The following is a 17547-nucleotide window of genomic DNA, read 5'->3' as shown; positions in this document are numbered from 1 at the left end:
ATTCTTCAGTTGAATCTGACAGTGATGTGATCCAGGAGGTCAGACTAAATGCTCATAACGTTGCCTTCAAGATTTATATAACAGATGAATCTCTAAGTGACAAGCACAAGTAATAACTATGAAAATTAATAAAGGAACATCAAACAGCAATATAGCCTTCTGAAACACTTGTACCTCAAAAGGAGGAAATGTATCCCAGTTTCTTGACTGTAGGTTTGGAGGAACAATACTGGTGGATTCTTTCTTCATTAACCAGACAGAGGATTCAGTGAAAGGTTGGAGGACAGTGACACTAAGAACACCTGCTTCAAAAAAACATTTCAGTAAAAAACATTTGCATTAAAAACTGGTGAACAAGTGTTTTGCAATATTTTGGAATCCTCTGATGAAAACGCTGATGCAAATGTAAAGCAGCTAATTCTCACTTTTTATACAGCTGAGAATGTGATGCCACTGTTATCATCTAGGGCTATCCAACTTCTAGGGGGCTGCACACCCTGCAAACTGCACCACTGGGGGCCTCTTGCCCTGGACAATACCAGTGGAGGCCACACACAGGCTGCAGCAGAGGCCCCCTGGGCAGCAGACCACATGGGTACAACCTGCTACACCCCACATCCATGTGGGCAGCTCCCTGCTCTCTATAGCCATACTGCTGTACTATGTGCCCACACAGCCCCAGTGTCACTTTCTGCTTCCCATAATGCAGTACACTCCCCCTCAGGTTGGGGCAGACAGAAGAAGCCAAAGGAGGGAGGGGGAGCCCAGAGACTGGTTGCTGCTACAGCTGGCGGGATGAGGTCTGCAACTTAACCCCTCATGGGCTGCATATGGCTTCCAGGCTGCCAACTAGACAGCCCTGTTATAGACAGTAAGGGATCATAATGGGACTGTGAGAGAGACAACATTGGATTAGGCTTTCCCAAATTTTGCCCAACCAAAGGCTGCATTTGCAAGTTGCCAGGCATTTCAATTTGCTCTGTTGTGGAGTGCAAATAAATTGCCTCATCTTGAGGAAGGAGGTGTAGTCCAGCAATCCAGCACAAGTTAAACTGTTTTGAGCAGCTTGTTGGAGGCCTGGGGTTACAATTCCAGCTTCAAGGATAATTGAGCACACTTGTGTCCTGCATTTAATCAGATTTTAAATATCACTGTCAAATCACAGTGTCAATATGATTTGAGATGCATTAATTATCTGTAATTGTTCCTCTAATTCATTTTACCTTTCTTAAAAACTATAAGTATTTTAAGTATCAAATTTTCAAGAGCAGGCTTTTAGATCTTTTTGGAAAATCTTAATTTCCAATCAAACTGAAATTAGGAATTTGCATTGGTCCCTGATGTTTTGGATTGTCAGTCTGGCCTACATTCTTAAGGATGTGGGTTGCCAGGATCTACAGAGTTAGCACTAGCTTCCAATAGCCTTCCAGCACAATTCAAGGTGCTGGCTTTGACCTATCAGACCCTAAATGGTCTGGGCTCTACATACCCTAAGGAACTCCTTGGTTCTGTTACAAACTCTAAGGTCAGACACAAGTAACCTCCTGTAGATGCCATCTGTGAGCCAAGGTTGTTTGATAAGAACAAATGAGAGGTTTTTTTCTTGGTAGTCTTAGCTCTAGAATTTCTTCTCCCTGTGGTCTGTCAGAGCCCAAGTCTAGACATCTTCCAAAAAGTATTGTGTGATCTTTTTATTTGAGCAAGCCTGCAGAAGGCAGGATTAAGTTCTGTCTGGGAAGTTTTTTCTATTACATATTATTTTATTTCAATATTTATATGTCTTTATAATTGGGATAACTCTTAGACAAGCTTAGACCTGAGGAAAGGCACTCAATGCCCAAGATCTCATCTAACAGCTCTCTCAACTTGTCAGGTTTGTGGCTTTGAACCTAGGACCTCAGCCTGCCTGGCACAAACACTCATCCTGGTCTGACATCTCCTCAACAGAACACTGGGGTGGACACACATGGCTAGAACCCTCCAGCTTGGCTTAGCTACATGCCCACTCCCTGCCACCAAAGTGGTCAGCCAGGGTCAGTAGACCCCTCACCCCTTCCAATAGAAACTTCTGACCTGGAAGAGGAAGTGTCTGGACAACAGAGTTTAAAATTGTATCTAGGCTGCTGTACCCTCGGCTTGTGCCACTACTGACTGGTGAATTCCTTGGATTCCTGACCTGGCTAGTCTCCTCACCATCGTGGCTGCGTGGCATATTTGGAATCTGAGCACAGTGAATAAATTCAGTATAATTTTTCCTGTCCGCATAAGAGTTTTGAGCATTCTGGTCTCACTAATGTAATAATCTTTGTATTAAGTTGACAAAAAGGGAATGGAATATCCTCACCTGGACATTCTTGTACTGGCTCTTGCAAAACTGCTGTAGCTGGATCACCATATGCCTCAGACAGGTATTCTTCCACATAACTGTTCCGAAGAATTTCAATCCCTGAACCATTGGCATAGACAACGAAGAACCTAAGCAACCACCCGTACAAAGCTGATCAGTTCAAGGTTATATTAAAATCATATTATTTTCTAAGTAGTCAATAAGAAAAAACATGATAATGACATAATGAGAGATTTCAAAATGGTGGCATCAAGTGCATGAAAATTGACTAATAAAAAAGAAAAAATAAGCCTATTGACTACATTCATTTTACCTAGGGACATGTTCACTGGATGTGGTAGAAGTGTCACGTTCTGTGGCTTCTGCTGCCAAACATTTTTCTTCTTCACCAGAGTCAATTTTGGGGATGAATACAGATGTGCTTCCATCAGCCATGACCTAAATTCGAAGTGCAAAAAATGACTGAAACTATTGCATCTAGTAACCTGCTACTAAGCACTCAAGTGAGCTGGCACCATCACGGAAGCAGTCTGCTCACATTTCATGTGGGGCAGCTAAATGGGCATAGTAACAGAAGATGAGTGGCAGAGTCCTGCCATGCCAGGAATTCTAACTCTCTGCTGCCAAACAGACTACAACTCAGATACATAAAACTAGACATATGGGGGCATGTTTAAGGGAGACGTGTTTGATCTGTATTTTCAAAATATGCATCTGTACCTGCCAGCAGGCACCGGCATACAAAATAGACAACTGTTGGCCAAACCAGGTAATTTCCTACTCAGACAGGTACAGCTAGGCAAATTCAAATATTCTGTGGGCCCATTTTAGGCAGCTATTTCAGAATGTATGGTCCTTGACAATCCCACAATGATATGGATTAGAATTTCTATACCACTGACCATCAAAACTACTACATCATTGAAACAATCCTTAGCTAATATATTTATGACTATGAATAGTCGCAGACTTTGCTGAAGGTGATAGCTGTGCTGGGGTGTACTTGGTAGCCGTGTTGGTCTGAGACAAAAAGACACACAAAAAACTAGAACTCTAGGTTCCAAATCCCTTCATCAGGCTCTGGGAAAAGTGTAGATGGTACAAGATGGTAAAAAGTCCCCATACTTAGGAAATAAACTTCAGTTTTGCACAGAGGGAGCTGAAGATGGAATTCTGTCTCTCTGGGTCCATGGTCTGTCCCTCTGGGTCCATGAGAGTGTCTTTGTGAGCTGTGTTAAGTAGCTCTTTGATGTGTTGATCACATTCATTTCCTGATTATGGGAACTTTTTACCATCTTGTTCCTGAAAGCTTGCAGAAAAGGACAATTTTCTTGCCATTTTCCAGTTGGTCTAATACAAGGTATCATTTTGGAACCAAGAGTTTTTTGTATAGCTGTGCTGGGCACATTCCATCTAGGCTAAATGATGGCATAATTAGATGCCCCTTTGTTTCAAGATAACTGAAACATTGGAAACTATCTGGTGTCCGGGGTATGACAGGGACACAGGTGACTGGGGCGTGACCTAGAGGGTCACAACCCAGAGGAATCAGGAACAGACAAGGTAAGGGAAACAAACCAAGACCAAGGGCATCCATAACTATAGTTAGAAATCATAGAATCATAGAAAATTATGGTTGGAAGGGTCCTCAGGAGGTCATCTAGTCCAACCTCATACTCAAGGCAGGACCATCCCCAACTAAATCATTCCAGGCAAAGCTTTGTCTAGCTGGGTCTTAAAATCTTCCAAGGATGGAGATTCCATTACCTCTCTGTATAACCTGTTCCAGTGTTTTACTACCCTTCTAGTGAGAACATTTTTCCTAATATCTAACCTAAAGTTCCCTTGCTGCAACTTGAGACCATTGCGCCTTGTTCTGTCATCTGCCACCACAGAGAACAGTCTAGCTACATCCTCTTTTGAACCTCCCTCCAGGTAGTTTAATGCTGCTATTAAATCCCCTCTCAGTCTCCTCTTCTCTAGACTAAATAAGCCCAGTTCCCTCAGTCTTTCCTCACAAGTCATGTCCCCCAGCCCCCTCACCATTTTTGTTGCCCTCTGCTGGACTCTCCAATTTGTCCACATCCTTTCTGTAGTGGAGGGCCCAAAACTGAACACAGTACTCCAGATGTGGCCTCACCAGTGCTGAATAGAGGGGAATAATCACTTCCCTTGACCTGCTGGTAACACTCCTACTGGTGCAGTTCAGTATGCTGTTAGCCTTCTTTGGAATAAGGGCACACTGTTAGCTTATATTTAGTTTATTGTCCACTGTAACACCTGGGTCCTTTTCTGAAGAGCTGCTGCCTAGCCAACCAGCCCTCAGCCTGCACTGGTGTATGGGATTATTTCACCCCCAGTGCAGGACTTTGCACTTTTCCTCGTTCAACCTCATGAGATTTCTTTTGGCCCAATCCTCCAATTTGTCTAGGTCACACTGGATCCTAGCCTTACCCTTCAGTGTATCTACTACTCCCTCCAGCTTGGTGTCATCTGCAAACATGCTGAGGGCGCACACTATGCCATCTTCCAGGTTGTTGGTGAAGACACTGAACAAAACCAGCTCCAGGACCAACCCCTGGGGCACTCCACTTGATGCCAGCTGCCAACTAGACACTGAGCCATTGATTGCTACTCTCTGACCTTGATGCTCCAGCCAGTTTTCTATCCACCTTACAGTCCATTCATCTAGCCCATACTTCATTAGCTTGCCCAAGAGAATGTTGTGGGAGGCTGTATCAAAAGCCTTGCTAAAATCAAGCTATACCACATCCACCGGTCTCCCCACCTCCACAGAGCCAGTCATCTCATCATAGAAGGCAATCAGGTTGGTCAGGCATGACATGCCCTTGATGAATCCATGCTGACTGTTCCTAATCACCTTCTTTTCTAAGTTCTTAGAAATGGATTCCTTGAGGATCAGCTCCATGATTTTTCCAGAGACTGAGGTGAGGCTGACTAGTCTGTAGTTCCCTGGATCCTCCTTTTTCCCTTTCTTAAGTATGGGCACTATGTTTGCCTTTTTCCAATCATCCAGGACCTCTTCTGATCACCATGAGTTTTCAAAGATAATGGCCATACACTCTGTAATCTTATCAGCCAACTCCCTCAGCATCCTTGGATGCATCCTGTCTGGCCCCATGGACTTGTATATACCCAGCTTTTCTAAATAGTCCCTAACTTATCACTGTTGGCAGCTCACCTCCTCCTCAAACTATGCTGCCTGGTGCAGTAGTCTGGGAGCTGACCTTACCTGTGAAGACTGAGACAAAGAAGGCACTAGGTCAGTTGCACTCAAACTAGTTGAGGCCAGCAGCCCCAGTCCTTTCCTCTAATTGGTTCTGGGGCTGCTTGTAAGGAACTCCTCCAGCACCTCAGCCCTGTTACACAACCTAATGGTTTCCAGTCCCCGAGTAGTTCCTGTCCTGGAAATGTCTCTGTTTTTTTTGTTTCCTGACCCTTTTTGCTTGCTTTTGGATTTTGGCTTTGGATTTCTCTATGGACCTGTTTCCTGGCTCCTGACCCCAGCTGGCTCTGTTCTTGGATGTTACCATATGGAGTATCCCTTGGATTTGCTAACTAGGCTTCTGATTCCTGGATTCTAGCCCTGGCTTGGCATTTGGCTCCTGACTCATGGCTTCTGACCCCTACTTCTGTAATCCTTGGTCCCATTCCTGACTCTATCCACAAGGATGACTGCCGGGTTGAATAACACTGGAGTCAGGACAAACCCCTGTGGGACTTCACTTCAAGCCTTCTGTCATTCCACCATGGCTCCATTTACAATTACCCTTTGCTTGCAGCAATTGAGCTAGTTGTCCACCCACCCTGTAGTAGTTTTGTCTAGCCCATATTTTTCCAATCTATTTATGAGAAGGTCAGATGCGACTTTATTAAAAGCCTTGCTGAAGTTCAGGTATATATCCACAGACTTCCACTCAGCCATCCATCTAGTAACCTTGTGTCAAACAAGGAGAACAGGTTTGGCACAGTTTCCTCATAGTAAATCCATATTGGCTACTCATAATCTGCCTTCCTTCTCCAGACATTTGCAAATGTCCATCCTTATGATATGCTCCATAACGTCCCCGGTATTGAGGTGAAGCTAAACCATCTATAGTTCTTCAGACCCTTCTTTTTGCCTTTTTTTACTTTTTTGCCCATCACCCGAGACAATATACATATTATTGTCAAGGAGCCCAAGATCTCCCCTGCCAGTTTCTTTGGTATCCTGGGGTAAAGCTAAACAGGCACTACTGACTTGAATTTATTCAAACCCACCCAAATCATTGTTTCATTTCTTATCTCACCCCTAAAATTGTCCCCTTCCTTATTTAAATAATTCTTGTTTAGCTAACTGATTGAAATCTATTTTTTTTTTTTTTTTTGGTGAAGATTGAAGCAAAGTAGTTTTGGAGCAGCTCCACCTTCTTTGTATCTTCTGTTAAGAATTCATCGTGGCTATTTAACAGTGGACCCACAGCTTCCTTGGTCTTTTCTTCTGGCCAACATGCTTATAAAACCTCTTCTTGTTGTTTTTAACCTCCCTCACCAGGTACCATTCATTCTGTATCTTTGTCTTTCTGATTTTGTCCCTGCAGGTTCTTGCTGGGCATGTTTACATGTGCATTTAACATTGCATCAGGGGTATAGGTTGTATCTATGTTGGTCTAAGGACATAGGCAGACAAGGTTCTTTGGGTAAATCTGCTATCTTTTATTAGACCAACTCAAATAGTTGGAAAATTCTTCTTTGCAAGCTTTTGGGTATACATACCATTCATCAGGCAGAGGAAGCATCTGCAGTTGTTGTGTGCTCTTCTTGGATGGAATGAATAGTAAAGAAGCCAGAAGCTGGTATGTATGCAAACACACCAGTCAGTGACAATGTAAATTAAGGAGTCAGTGGGTGAGAAACCAGCTGGGGAAGGGGAATGAATGTAGCTGGTAAATAGTGGAGAGGTACCTGGGATATCAGATGTTAGGCAGGTTATAATGTGACATAAATCTAATGCCTATATTTAGTTCATGATTTTTTGTATCTAAGAGGTTGATGAAGTGAAGTTCATAGGCTCGTCTATGAACGAGTTTTGTAAATTCCCTTTGAGTAGAGGTGCATCGATACATCAGTCCGATATCAGATTGGCACTGATATAAAGAAAATTGTTTGTATTGGAAATCAGCCAGATACGGCCAATAATCTGGCTGATAAATGGCCCATGCATACATGCAGCTGCAGCACAGCACGTAGGCAGCAAGGACCATAGCTGGGCAGCTTGGAGAGCTGCGTGCAGCTGGTAAGTCTGGTGTGTTGGAAGGGGAGGGGGAAGGGAAGGGGCATGGAGGGGAAGATCAAAGCCCCCACGGTGAGGGAGGAGTGGGGCTGGAGCTGGGGCAGGGGCTAGGTCAAGCGCTGCCCAGATGGGGTGGGGTAGGTGTGGGACAGAGCTGCTGCTCATTGGGGGGCATGGGGAGAGGGGGTGGCTCCCACTGTTGTGCACTACCTGTCCAGGAACTGCTTGTCTGGTGGCTCATCTCACTTATCTGGCAGCTCCCGCCCCTCATTTGGGAGGGCATGCGGCAGATGGGAGGCCTGTGCCCCCGGATCTGTGCAAGGTGAGGTGGGGTGGTGGGGAGGGCTGGGGCTGCGCCAAGCTCTTTCCAGTGGGGCGGGGCTGGGCTCAGGGCAGATGGTGGTAGTGCTGGGATGGGGGGAAGTGGAGGGGGGCTGTAGCCACCCCAAAATTCACCGTAGCCCCCCCCAACGTCCCTGTTCCAGTGCCACTGCTTCCCACCCCGAGCCCAGTCCCCCACCCCCGCCAGGAAGAGCTTGGCACAGCCCCGGCCCCAGCCTGCCCTGTTCCGCACAGATCTGGGGGCACATGCTTCCCTCATGCCCTCCCGGATGAGCAGTGGGAGCCCTCAGATGAGCGAGCAAGCGCCGGACAAGCATCTCCCAGATGAGTGGCATGCAATGGTGGGAGCCACCCCTCCCCCCTTCCTGTGTCCCCCCCGGATAAGCCATGGCTCCGTCCTGCATCTGCCCTGCCGCAGCTGGGCAGCACTTGACCCAGCTCCTGCCCCAGCCCCACTCCTTCCTCACTGTGGGGACCTTGATCTGCCCACCTCATGTTTTTTTGTTTCCCCCTCCCCTTCCACCACACCAGACTTATCAGCTGCACACAGCTCTCCAAGCTGCCAGGCTGGTATTGGATATCGGATTGGTATTGGTTGATATACCTCCTTAAAAAGCAGCTATCAGCATCGGCCCCAAAAATCTCTATCAGTGCATCCCTACCTTTGACAATTAGAACTGAGAGATTGGAGAGAGTGTGGTTTTCGTGTGAGAAATGTGTCCCCACAGGTAATTGGATAGTCTCATCTTTGATAAATTTCCAGTGTGTGTTCATTCTGGTGCACAGTTGTTGTTTGGTCTCTCCTATGTATTTTCCATCAGGGCATTTGGTGCATTGCATGACATAGATTACATTTCTGGAGCTGCAGCTTTAAGATCCAGAAATGCTGATGGTTCTGTTTTGGGGTGTAGTAATTGTGGGCGTTGTGGAGATATGCTGGCAGGTTTTACATTTCTTGTCATGGCAGTCTGGATCCATTGTTTTGGGTTGTAGGAAGTTTGCTTCTGGTGATGAGGTTAGTGAGGTTCGGTGCTTGTTTGAAGGCTAGGATGGGTGGTTCTGGGAAGATCTCCTTAAGAATTGGGTCTTCTAGTATAGGTTGCAATTGTTTGAGGATTATCCATATAGATTTTAGGGAGGGGTGATATGTCACAACCAGTGCTGTGCGATTCATGGGGGTTTTTCTTCTATACTGCAGCAATTCTTCACATGATATCCAGGTGGCTCTTTCAAAAGTGCAATCTATCTCTCTGGAGGAGTGTCCTTGTTGAGTGAAAGCCATTTTGAGATTTGTGAGGTGGCAATCACAGGTGTTCTCCTCAGTGCAAATTCGGTGGTATCTGATGGCCCTCCGTACTAGGTTGGTCAAATGATGCCCAAAGAGGCTCTTTCTAGTTCTAGTCAGAGGGATCCCATCTCTTGATAATAGTCCTCCTCCACAAAACATCTGTCCATTGTCAAATAATCCAAGTCTTCACATCAACACCATTGTCTCAGCCACTCATTTACTTCCCTGATATGGTAGTTCCTGTTCAGGACCTTTCCTCCTACAGGGAGGACTGCTGAGAACAATCCTCAGTGAGGAACTAGGAAACTAAGAACAAGGCATCAGAACCTTAGACCAGACAAAGAGGCATCTTCCCAGTTGAGTAGTCTGCTCAGCACTAAAACACTGCTGCTTATAAGCAAACAGCTAGGCCCACTCAGGAACCAGGGCCAGCTTGGGCAATTTAGTCTGCTTCTGCCCTGACTCCTGCCACTTAGAAAAGAACAGAATAGATTAAACTGAATGTAAATGCAGGGGTTTGGGACTGACTGGATTTCAACTGTCTGATTTTAGGTATGACTATGTGAAGAAGTTACTGTGAGGTAAGACAGGGTGTGAACTTGCGGCGTGTTGCCTACTTTGAGGTTACTGCTTGTGTGCATGTTCAGTGAAAATGAGGTGAACTACTGTACATTTCCTACAGAGTAAGAGTATATGCATGGGTAGTTACCTCAGATGAACTTGTTAGTGTATCCAGGTCCTCTGAGTGGGTAAAAAAAACAAACCCTGACTGTTGGGGTAGCTTGTCATATTTTATGTTTTAAAGTTGCACCAGTTTATAGAGTAGTGAATTAGAGTATTGTTTTAAGTTTTCTTTTATATTCAGCTTAAATTTCTGTATAGTCTCATTGTTTCACAGATTTCATAGACATTAGGGCTGGAAGGGACCTCGGAAGATCATCAAGTCCAGCCCCCCGCCCAAAGGGCAGGAAGTCAGCTGGGGTCATAGGATCCCAGCAAGATAAGCATCCAGTTTCATCTTGAAGGTGTTCAATGAAGGCGCTTGAACAACCTCCGGTGGCAGGCTGTTCCAGACCTTGGGGGCTCGGACAGTAAAGAAATTCTTCCTTATGTCCAGCCTGAAACGATCTTGTAGTAGTTTGTGACCATTCAACCTCGTCATCCCTTGGGGCGCTTTGGTGAACAAACGTTCCCCCAGATACTGGTGGTCACCCCTGATAAACTTGTAGGTGGCCATCAGATCACCCCTGAGCCTGCGCTTTTCCAGGCTAAAGAGCCCCAGGGCTCTCAGCCTGTCATCGTAGGGTCTGCTTCCCTGACCTCTGATCATGCGCGTGGCTCTTCTCTGGACTCTCTCAAGCTTCTCCACATCTTTTTTGAATTGTGGAGCCCAAAACTGGACGCGGTACTCCAGCTGCGGCCTCACTAAGGCCGAGTACAGGGGGAGAATGACGTCCCAGGATTTGCTTGAGAAGCATCTATGGATGCAAGCCAGCGTTTTGGTCGCTTTACTAGCCGCAGCATCGCATTGCAGGCTCATGTTCATCTTGTGGTCAATGATGACCCCCAAGTCTCTTTCTTGCATAGTGCTAGCCAACATAGCACTGCTGAGCCTATAAGGATGCTGCGGGTTTTTTTTCCCAAGTTGGACAACCTTGCATTTATCGGTGTTGAACACCATCAGATTCTCATCCGCCCACTTGCTGAGCCTGTCCAGGTCAGCCTGGATCATCCGCCTGTCTTCTGGTGTGGATGCTTTGCCCCAAAGTTTGGTGTCATCAGCGAACTTGGCCAGTCCGCTTCTGACTCCAGTGTCCATATCATTAATGAAGGCCAATGTGGTGCCTATCTTCAAGAAAGGGAGGAAAGTGGATCTGGCTAACTATAGGCCCATCAGCCTGACTTCTATCCTGGGGAAGATCTTAGAAAAGTTTATTAAGGAGGCCATCCTTAATGGACTGGCCGACGCCAACATCTTAAGGGATAGCCAGCACAGGTTTGTTGCGGGTAGGTCTTGCTTGACCAATCTCATTTCCTTCTACGACCAGGTGACCTATCACCTGGACAAGGGAGATGAGATTGATGTCATATATCTTGACTTCAAAAAAGCCTTCGATCTGGTGTCCCATGATCGTCTCTTGGAGAAACTGGCCAATTGTCGCCTTGGGTCCTCCACGATCCACTGGCTGGAAAATTGGCTCCGGGGTCGGACCCAGAGGGTAGTAGTTGATGGAATTGATTGTTAACTGAACTTTTAATTTTGCTGGTGTTTGCAATATCAGCTGGCTTTGCCTGTTGCAAGCAACTTATGGTATTGAGTTTACTTGCATGGTGTCTTTTCTATTCTATCACTTTGAGAAGTTTTTCTAACACAACATAGTGATAGTTTTGTGACTAGCTCAAAGTAACTGAATGTGGCACTAACCAGCTCAATCAGAGGAATGAAATGATTGGATATGTTAAGGAAGGTGATAAAGGAGACAAATGGACAATGCGCAAAGTAAGACAGTGGAAAAAGGTCAAATTAAGAGGTGTGCTCGTGATGGGTCTGTTGAACAAAGGAATATGCTGACAGGATAAATTATGGACAATATGCTGACTGCAGAGAGAAAGCAAGGAGTCATCAAAGGAGTCAAGTTAAAGAAAAGCATAAAAGAGGGAGCAAGAAATTTAAGTGTGTGTTGTCATCATCATTGTCATCATGAATCCAGCTTTCAACAACTGTCTGGACCGCCCCAGCCAATGACACACCCTTTGCTTCAGGAACTGAGTGGCTGTCTTTCCTGTTGAGCAAAGTAACATCTGGGATTGCGTGAGATCATTGTACTAAGTGCTTTTCTCTCTCTGAATACAGAAACTGCTAAGATAATACTAATAAAGTTTGACTTTGATTTTAGGATACTGAGTTCTCTGTGTTTGTATTTCACATTCCATTTAAGGCCTAACTGTGTTTTGATTTTTGATGATCCCTAAGCACTATCTGGTGGACAGTGGTGCTATCAGTTTGTGGAGAATGCGGGTATAAATCAGGATTAGCCCTTTCATAAACACAGAGCTGTTGGAAATACTAATGGTATTCAGTCACATTGTTGAGAGGTGATTTATAGCCTTCAGGCTCAGTTGCAGGAGAAGTCAGGAGTTGTGGTGGCTGTCACAGCTGGTTTAAGGCAACCTGGTAACTGGGCTGAAAACATTTGGTTGGATCCAGTCTCTGGACCCTAGTGAAGGTAGGGATCTACCTGAAAATGCAAAAGCTTTAAGTCCTTATGTTCCTTTGAGGAGGGAGTTGCATGATGTGAAGAAAAAGATGGAACAGTGTCCTATGGCTCCAGTAGTGACACAGCAGATTATAAAGATGGAACAAGCTCTAGCTGTGGGGGGAGTAGGAGATGGTAATGCATCAGAATAGCAGCAGCACAGGGTAGAAAAGACTGTCACTGTTACTGCTCCATTAGCTCCAGAACAGGTGAGAGCAGCAGCTATGAATTTAGGTCCGTTGAACCTACAGCAATTCAGTGAGTTGCAGTGTTTGGATCAGACGGGATAGACTATTCCTGATTGTCAAGATGTAGCTCAAGCTAGTTGTAATTTAGAGGACTGGTCAGTGATTAAGGCAGCCTTGGATGATGGATAGCCAGTTGGAGATGACTTATACTGGTAGACTAGGAGAATTTTGACTGCACTTTTAAGTGCTCGGATAGTGTCCTGGTTGTACTTTATGGAAGTGCAGAAACCCAGAGAAAGCCCTGAAGCTTACAACTGGAGGAAGCAGTTGTTAGGGTGTGCATCAGCTGGGAAATGGAGATTATAACTTTGATGATTTGGGATTTAAGACTACCCTAATAGAAGGGTTGGCTGCACCAGTAAAAGTTATATTAGGCCCTATTGATGATCCTATGCAGTGGCCTGACCAGCACTGGTGGCTGTGTGGTAGAGTTTCTGCCTACTACGCAGGAGTTTGGAATTCAACTCCCAATTAGGCCAAGTAGGAGTGAGTAAAATGATAGGGAAAAATTCTTAGAGACAGGGGCCTGGACAGTCCAGGGGTTGGGGAGGAGGTGCATACACCCTCAGGAGGACATAAATACCTCTCCACTAATGCTTGTAGTATGGGGAACAAGCAGGAGGAACTTGCCCTCCTGCTAGCTAACACAAACCCAGACATAGTGGGGCTCACTGAAACTTGGTGGGATCCAACACATGACTGGGTGGTATAGGGGTATAAGTGGGATAGAACAGGGAGGAAAGGCTGGGGTGTGGTGCTCTACATCAAAGAGCAATACACATCCTCAGCAAACAACACTGGGTTTGAGGTAGGGAAAACTGAGGTGCTCTGGGTCAGAATACAAGGGGGCTGTAGGGGAAGGGACCTAACAGTGGGGGTCTACTACAGGCCACCTAACCAGGGAGAAGAGCTGGACCAGGAATTCTCAGGTCAGCTTGTGGAGGCAGTTCAGTCAAGAGATGTGGTCATCATGGGTGACCTAAACTACCTGGACATCTGCTGGGAAGAGAAGTCAGCCAGGTCTAACTGCTCACTTAGGTTCCTAGCTGAGTTACAGGACCTCCACCTAACCCAGGAGGTGCACAGTCCCACCAGGGGAAGTGCCTTGTTGTACATGGTCCTGGTCATAGGCGATGACCTGGTGAGGGGACTGTGGGTGCTCAACCACCTGGGTGATAGTGATCATCGCCTACTGGAATTTACCATCCAGCACAGGGTGTCAAAGGCCTGCAGGAAGGCAGCAGCCCTGGACTTCAGAAGGGAGGATTTCAATGAGGTAAGGAGACTGGTTGGGGAGGCACTGAGGTCCTGGAGGGGAGGGGAGTTGGGAGTCCAAGCAGAGTGGTCATTCCTTAAGGAGACGATCCTCCTTGCTCAAAGGGTGACAATCCCCACGTGGATCAAAGGGGGCAAGAGTGCTCAAAAGCCCCCATGGCTTACCAAAAGCATCCACAAATGTCAAAGCCAAAAAGAAGGCATACACCCAATGGAAGGGAGAGGCCATCACCAAGGAGGATTATACCACCTTGGCTCGAGATTGTAGGGGGGCTGTTAGGAAGCCTAAGGCAGAGATGGAACTGGGACTAGTGACCCGGATCAAAGATAACAAGAAGTCCTTTTTTAAAATACATAGGGGGTAAAAAGAAGGTACCAAGTAATGTGAGGCCTCTGCAGGACATGCTTGGTAATCTGGTGGTAGCACCAGATGACAAAGCTAATCTCTTTAAGATTCTTTGCTTCCATTTTTCTGAGCAGGGACATCCCCCCCCACTGTGATTCCAGACAGACCCAGGGGAGGCGCAGCCAGGCCCAGGGTCAGTGAGGACCTAGTCAGGGAACTGCTGGAGGGACTAGATGTGTTCAAATCAGCAGGTCCTGATGATCTCCACACCAGAGTGCTTGGGGGATTGGCAGTGGTCATTGCAGGACCCCTGGCACAGCTTTACAAGCACTCGTAGTGCTCTGGTGAGGTGCCAGATGACTGGAAAAGGGGCAATGTTGTCCCCATATTCAAAAAAGGGAGGAAGGAGGACCCAGAAAACTATAGGGCCGTTAGTCTTACCTCAGTCCTAGGGAAGCTCTTTGAGAAAATTATCCAGGAGTACATCTGCAAGGGGCCAGCAGGGGAGATTATGCTTAGGGGCAATCAACATGGGTTCATTAGAGGCAAGTCCTGTCAGACCAACCTGGTTGCCTTCTATGACCAGGTCACAAAAGCCTTGGATGCAGGTGTCACGGTGGATGTAGTCTTTCTGGACTTTAGGAAGGTCTTTGACACTGTCTCTCACCCCATTCTCATTAAAAAGTTAGGCAACCGTGGCGTCAATGCCTACACAGTCAGATGGGTCACAAATTGGCTGGAGGGCCGCACCCAGGGAGTGGTGGTGGATGGGTCATTTTCAACCTGGAGAAATGTGGGCAGTGGGGCTCCCCAGGGTTCGATCCCACACTGTTCAATATCTTCATTGGCGATTTGGATGAGGGGGTGAAAAGCAACTTTTTCAAGTTCGCAGATGACACCAAGATGTGGGACAGGCTACAACTAGATCTGGACAGGTTACAGAGGTAGGTGGATGAGAATAGGATGGGTTTCAATACAGACAAGTGCAAGGTGTTGCACCTGGGGAGGAAGAACCAGCAGCATACCTACAGGTTGGGAAACTCTCTTCTTGTCAGCAAAGAGGCAGAAAAGGATCTTGGAGTCACTATTGATTCCAAGATGAACATGGGCTGCCAATGTGGGGACACTGTCAGTAAGGTTAACTGCACCTTGTCATGCATCTATAGATGCATCACAAGCAGGTCCAAGGAGGTGATCCTCCCCCTCTATGTGACATTGGTCAGCCCGCAGTTGGAGTACTGTATCCAGTTCTGGGCGTTGCACTTCAGGAGGGATCAAGAGTGTCCAGAGGAGGGTCACTTGCATGATTAGGGGGCAGCAGGGGAAGCCCTATGAGAAGAGGCTATGGGACCTGAACCTGTTCAGCTTCCACAAAACAAGGCCGAGAGGGGATCTCATGGCCACCTATGAACTTGCCAAGGGGGACCAGCAGGGAATGGGAGAATCCCTGTTCCCCCGAGCACTACCAGGGGTACAAGGAACAACAGCTATAAGTTGACTGAGAGTAGATTCAGGTGTGGAAATAAGTTTAACCAGGCCTCTTACTTGACTAAGAGGAGAGACTAAGAGAGAGAAAGAGAAGAGAAAAAGATGCTGATGCTATGTGTTTTAAAATGTTCTAAGATAAGAAAAAACCTTCATGCCTTTTTTTGTCTAGATATCTTAAACTCTGTGTGCAGATTTTAACCTCCTCCTCTCCTCCGAACCGGAAGCTGATAACTGTTCCCAAAACACAGTGGTTTTTTTTTCTAAATAAGTAAACTGCTTACGTGTGACAAACGAATGATCGACATCTTTCTGTTTCTCTCAAGGTTGCTTTGTCTGAACCCTGCATCTTTTCTCACTGTCTAAAGTATAAATACGCTTGTAAACTTGTAGAGGTCAGAGTTCCTTTGAGAACTCTCCCTGTGATCACTTGTATAACTTTAAATAAACCTAGATGGCTCTGCCAATTCTAATACAACCACAACGTGAAGTTTGATTTCTTCCACAGTTTGGTGCCATGACTCGGATAGAGACGCCCAGAGTGATCGGTTGAGATACAGACCGTTTTCTCACTGATGCCCCGGTGCCAAACTAAGGTAAGAGACCTTTTGAAATCTCTTTTGGGGCTTTTCAGTGAGAGACTGCCTGTGAGTCTTCCTGTTCGCTGCTTGAGGCTTACCCTATCTGACCCTTTTGCTGCCAGAATTGTCAGACCCACTATGTAAGTAGGAACTGTGAGTAGAAAAGAGTAAAGAAACTGTGTTGCTGTTGTCAGTGAATGTATTTCCCCGTGTGAATTAAGTTAAGTTCTGTAAAGAACTATGAGGTCTTTCTGAAGCTAGGAGTGGAAACCTTGTGCAGCCGCCCCGAGGACACCAGACTGTGCGCTCTTCGAAAGCAAGGGTGCAAAGTGGAAAGTCTTAGACTGAAGGAGATCAGGGTTGTGTGATGAATTTTCCCTACCCCCACTCTCATGAATGAGCCGTGTCTAACAGTGAGTAACTGCGTTGTGTGCCGGTGCTATGGACGTTAGCCACAGCATTGCTGTGCCGCTAGCAAATCTAACAACCTGACCGGACACCCTCAATAAGCCTCTCCTGTGAGACAGACCTGTGTGAATTGAGGTTAAAGACATGGGGAGTGGAGGCTCTAAAGACGTACCGGCTCTGCCAGAAGGGACTCCAGCACTGTACATGTACACACACTATAGCCATAAGAGTTGTAAGTTTTTAGGCAAATGGAATTGGTATACCAGAGATGATGCTAGCTTGCAGTTTCCCCTGGAGGGAACATTTGATTTAAGTAAAATCCTTCATCTCCGCAGAGCCCTTGAGTCAAGAGGCAGTAAAACACCACAGACTCAGTGGGACACATTTTTTGATTAGTATGCAGAAGCTTCCAAAAGACGTCAAGAATCTCAGGTTCAGAGCCTTAAGGACTCCCAAGAAAAACTAAAATTTCAGATAAAAGAATTAAAACAGAAAAATGCACCAAAAGGGGATCCCCCATCAACAACGTTATCAGCACCAATACAACTTTATCCACAATTGACTGAGAATGAATCTGTAGAAGACATAATTGATTTTTTAGTGTGCCACCTCCATACCAGTCCCAGGAGATCTCCTAAACCCTGTTAAGCAATTCCCTAATACCAGGGAAGAACCCC

At 46.1% G+C, this 17547-nt stretch overlaps 1 protein-coding gene across 8 annotated transcripts in view; it reads right to left on the bottom strand.

Moving 5' to 3' along the window:
• Window positions 1–17547, bottom strand: part of SPAG17 (sperm associated antigen 17) — a 446381-nt gene that overhangs the window by 78050 nt on the left and 350784 nt on the right. For 7 of the 8 annotated variants that reach the window (XM_059720343.1, XM_059720341.1, XM_059720342.1 and 4 more), the window contains 3 exons: window positions 2661–2785; window positions 2345–2475; window positions 175–305 (listed from right to left, as the gene is read on the bottom strand). In XM_059720343.1, the coding sequence (XP_059576326.1) occupies window positions 175–305; window positions 2345–2475; window positions 2661–2785 (387 nt within the window). The remainder of the gene's footprint in view (window positions 1–174; window positions 306–2344; window positions 2476–2660; window positions 2786–17547) is intronic. The other variant, XM_059720337.1, reaches the window with a different exon arrangement.

Source organism: Alligator mississippiensis, chromosome 1, assembly GCF_030867095.1.
Source record: "Alligator mississippiensis isolate rAllMis1 chromosome 1, rAllMis1, whole genome shotgun sequence".
Taxonomy (NCBI): Eukaryota; Metazoa; Chordata; order Crocodylia; family Alligatoridae; genus Alligator; species Alligator mississippiensis.
Note: the sequence above shows the minus strand (reverse complement) of the source record. Positions and strands in the feature narration are given on the sequence as shown.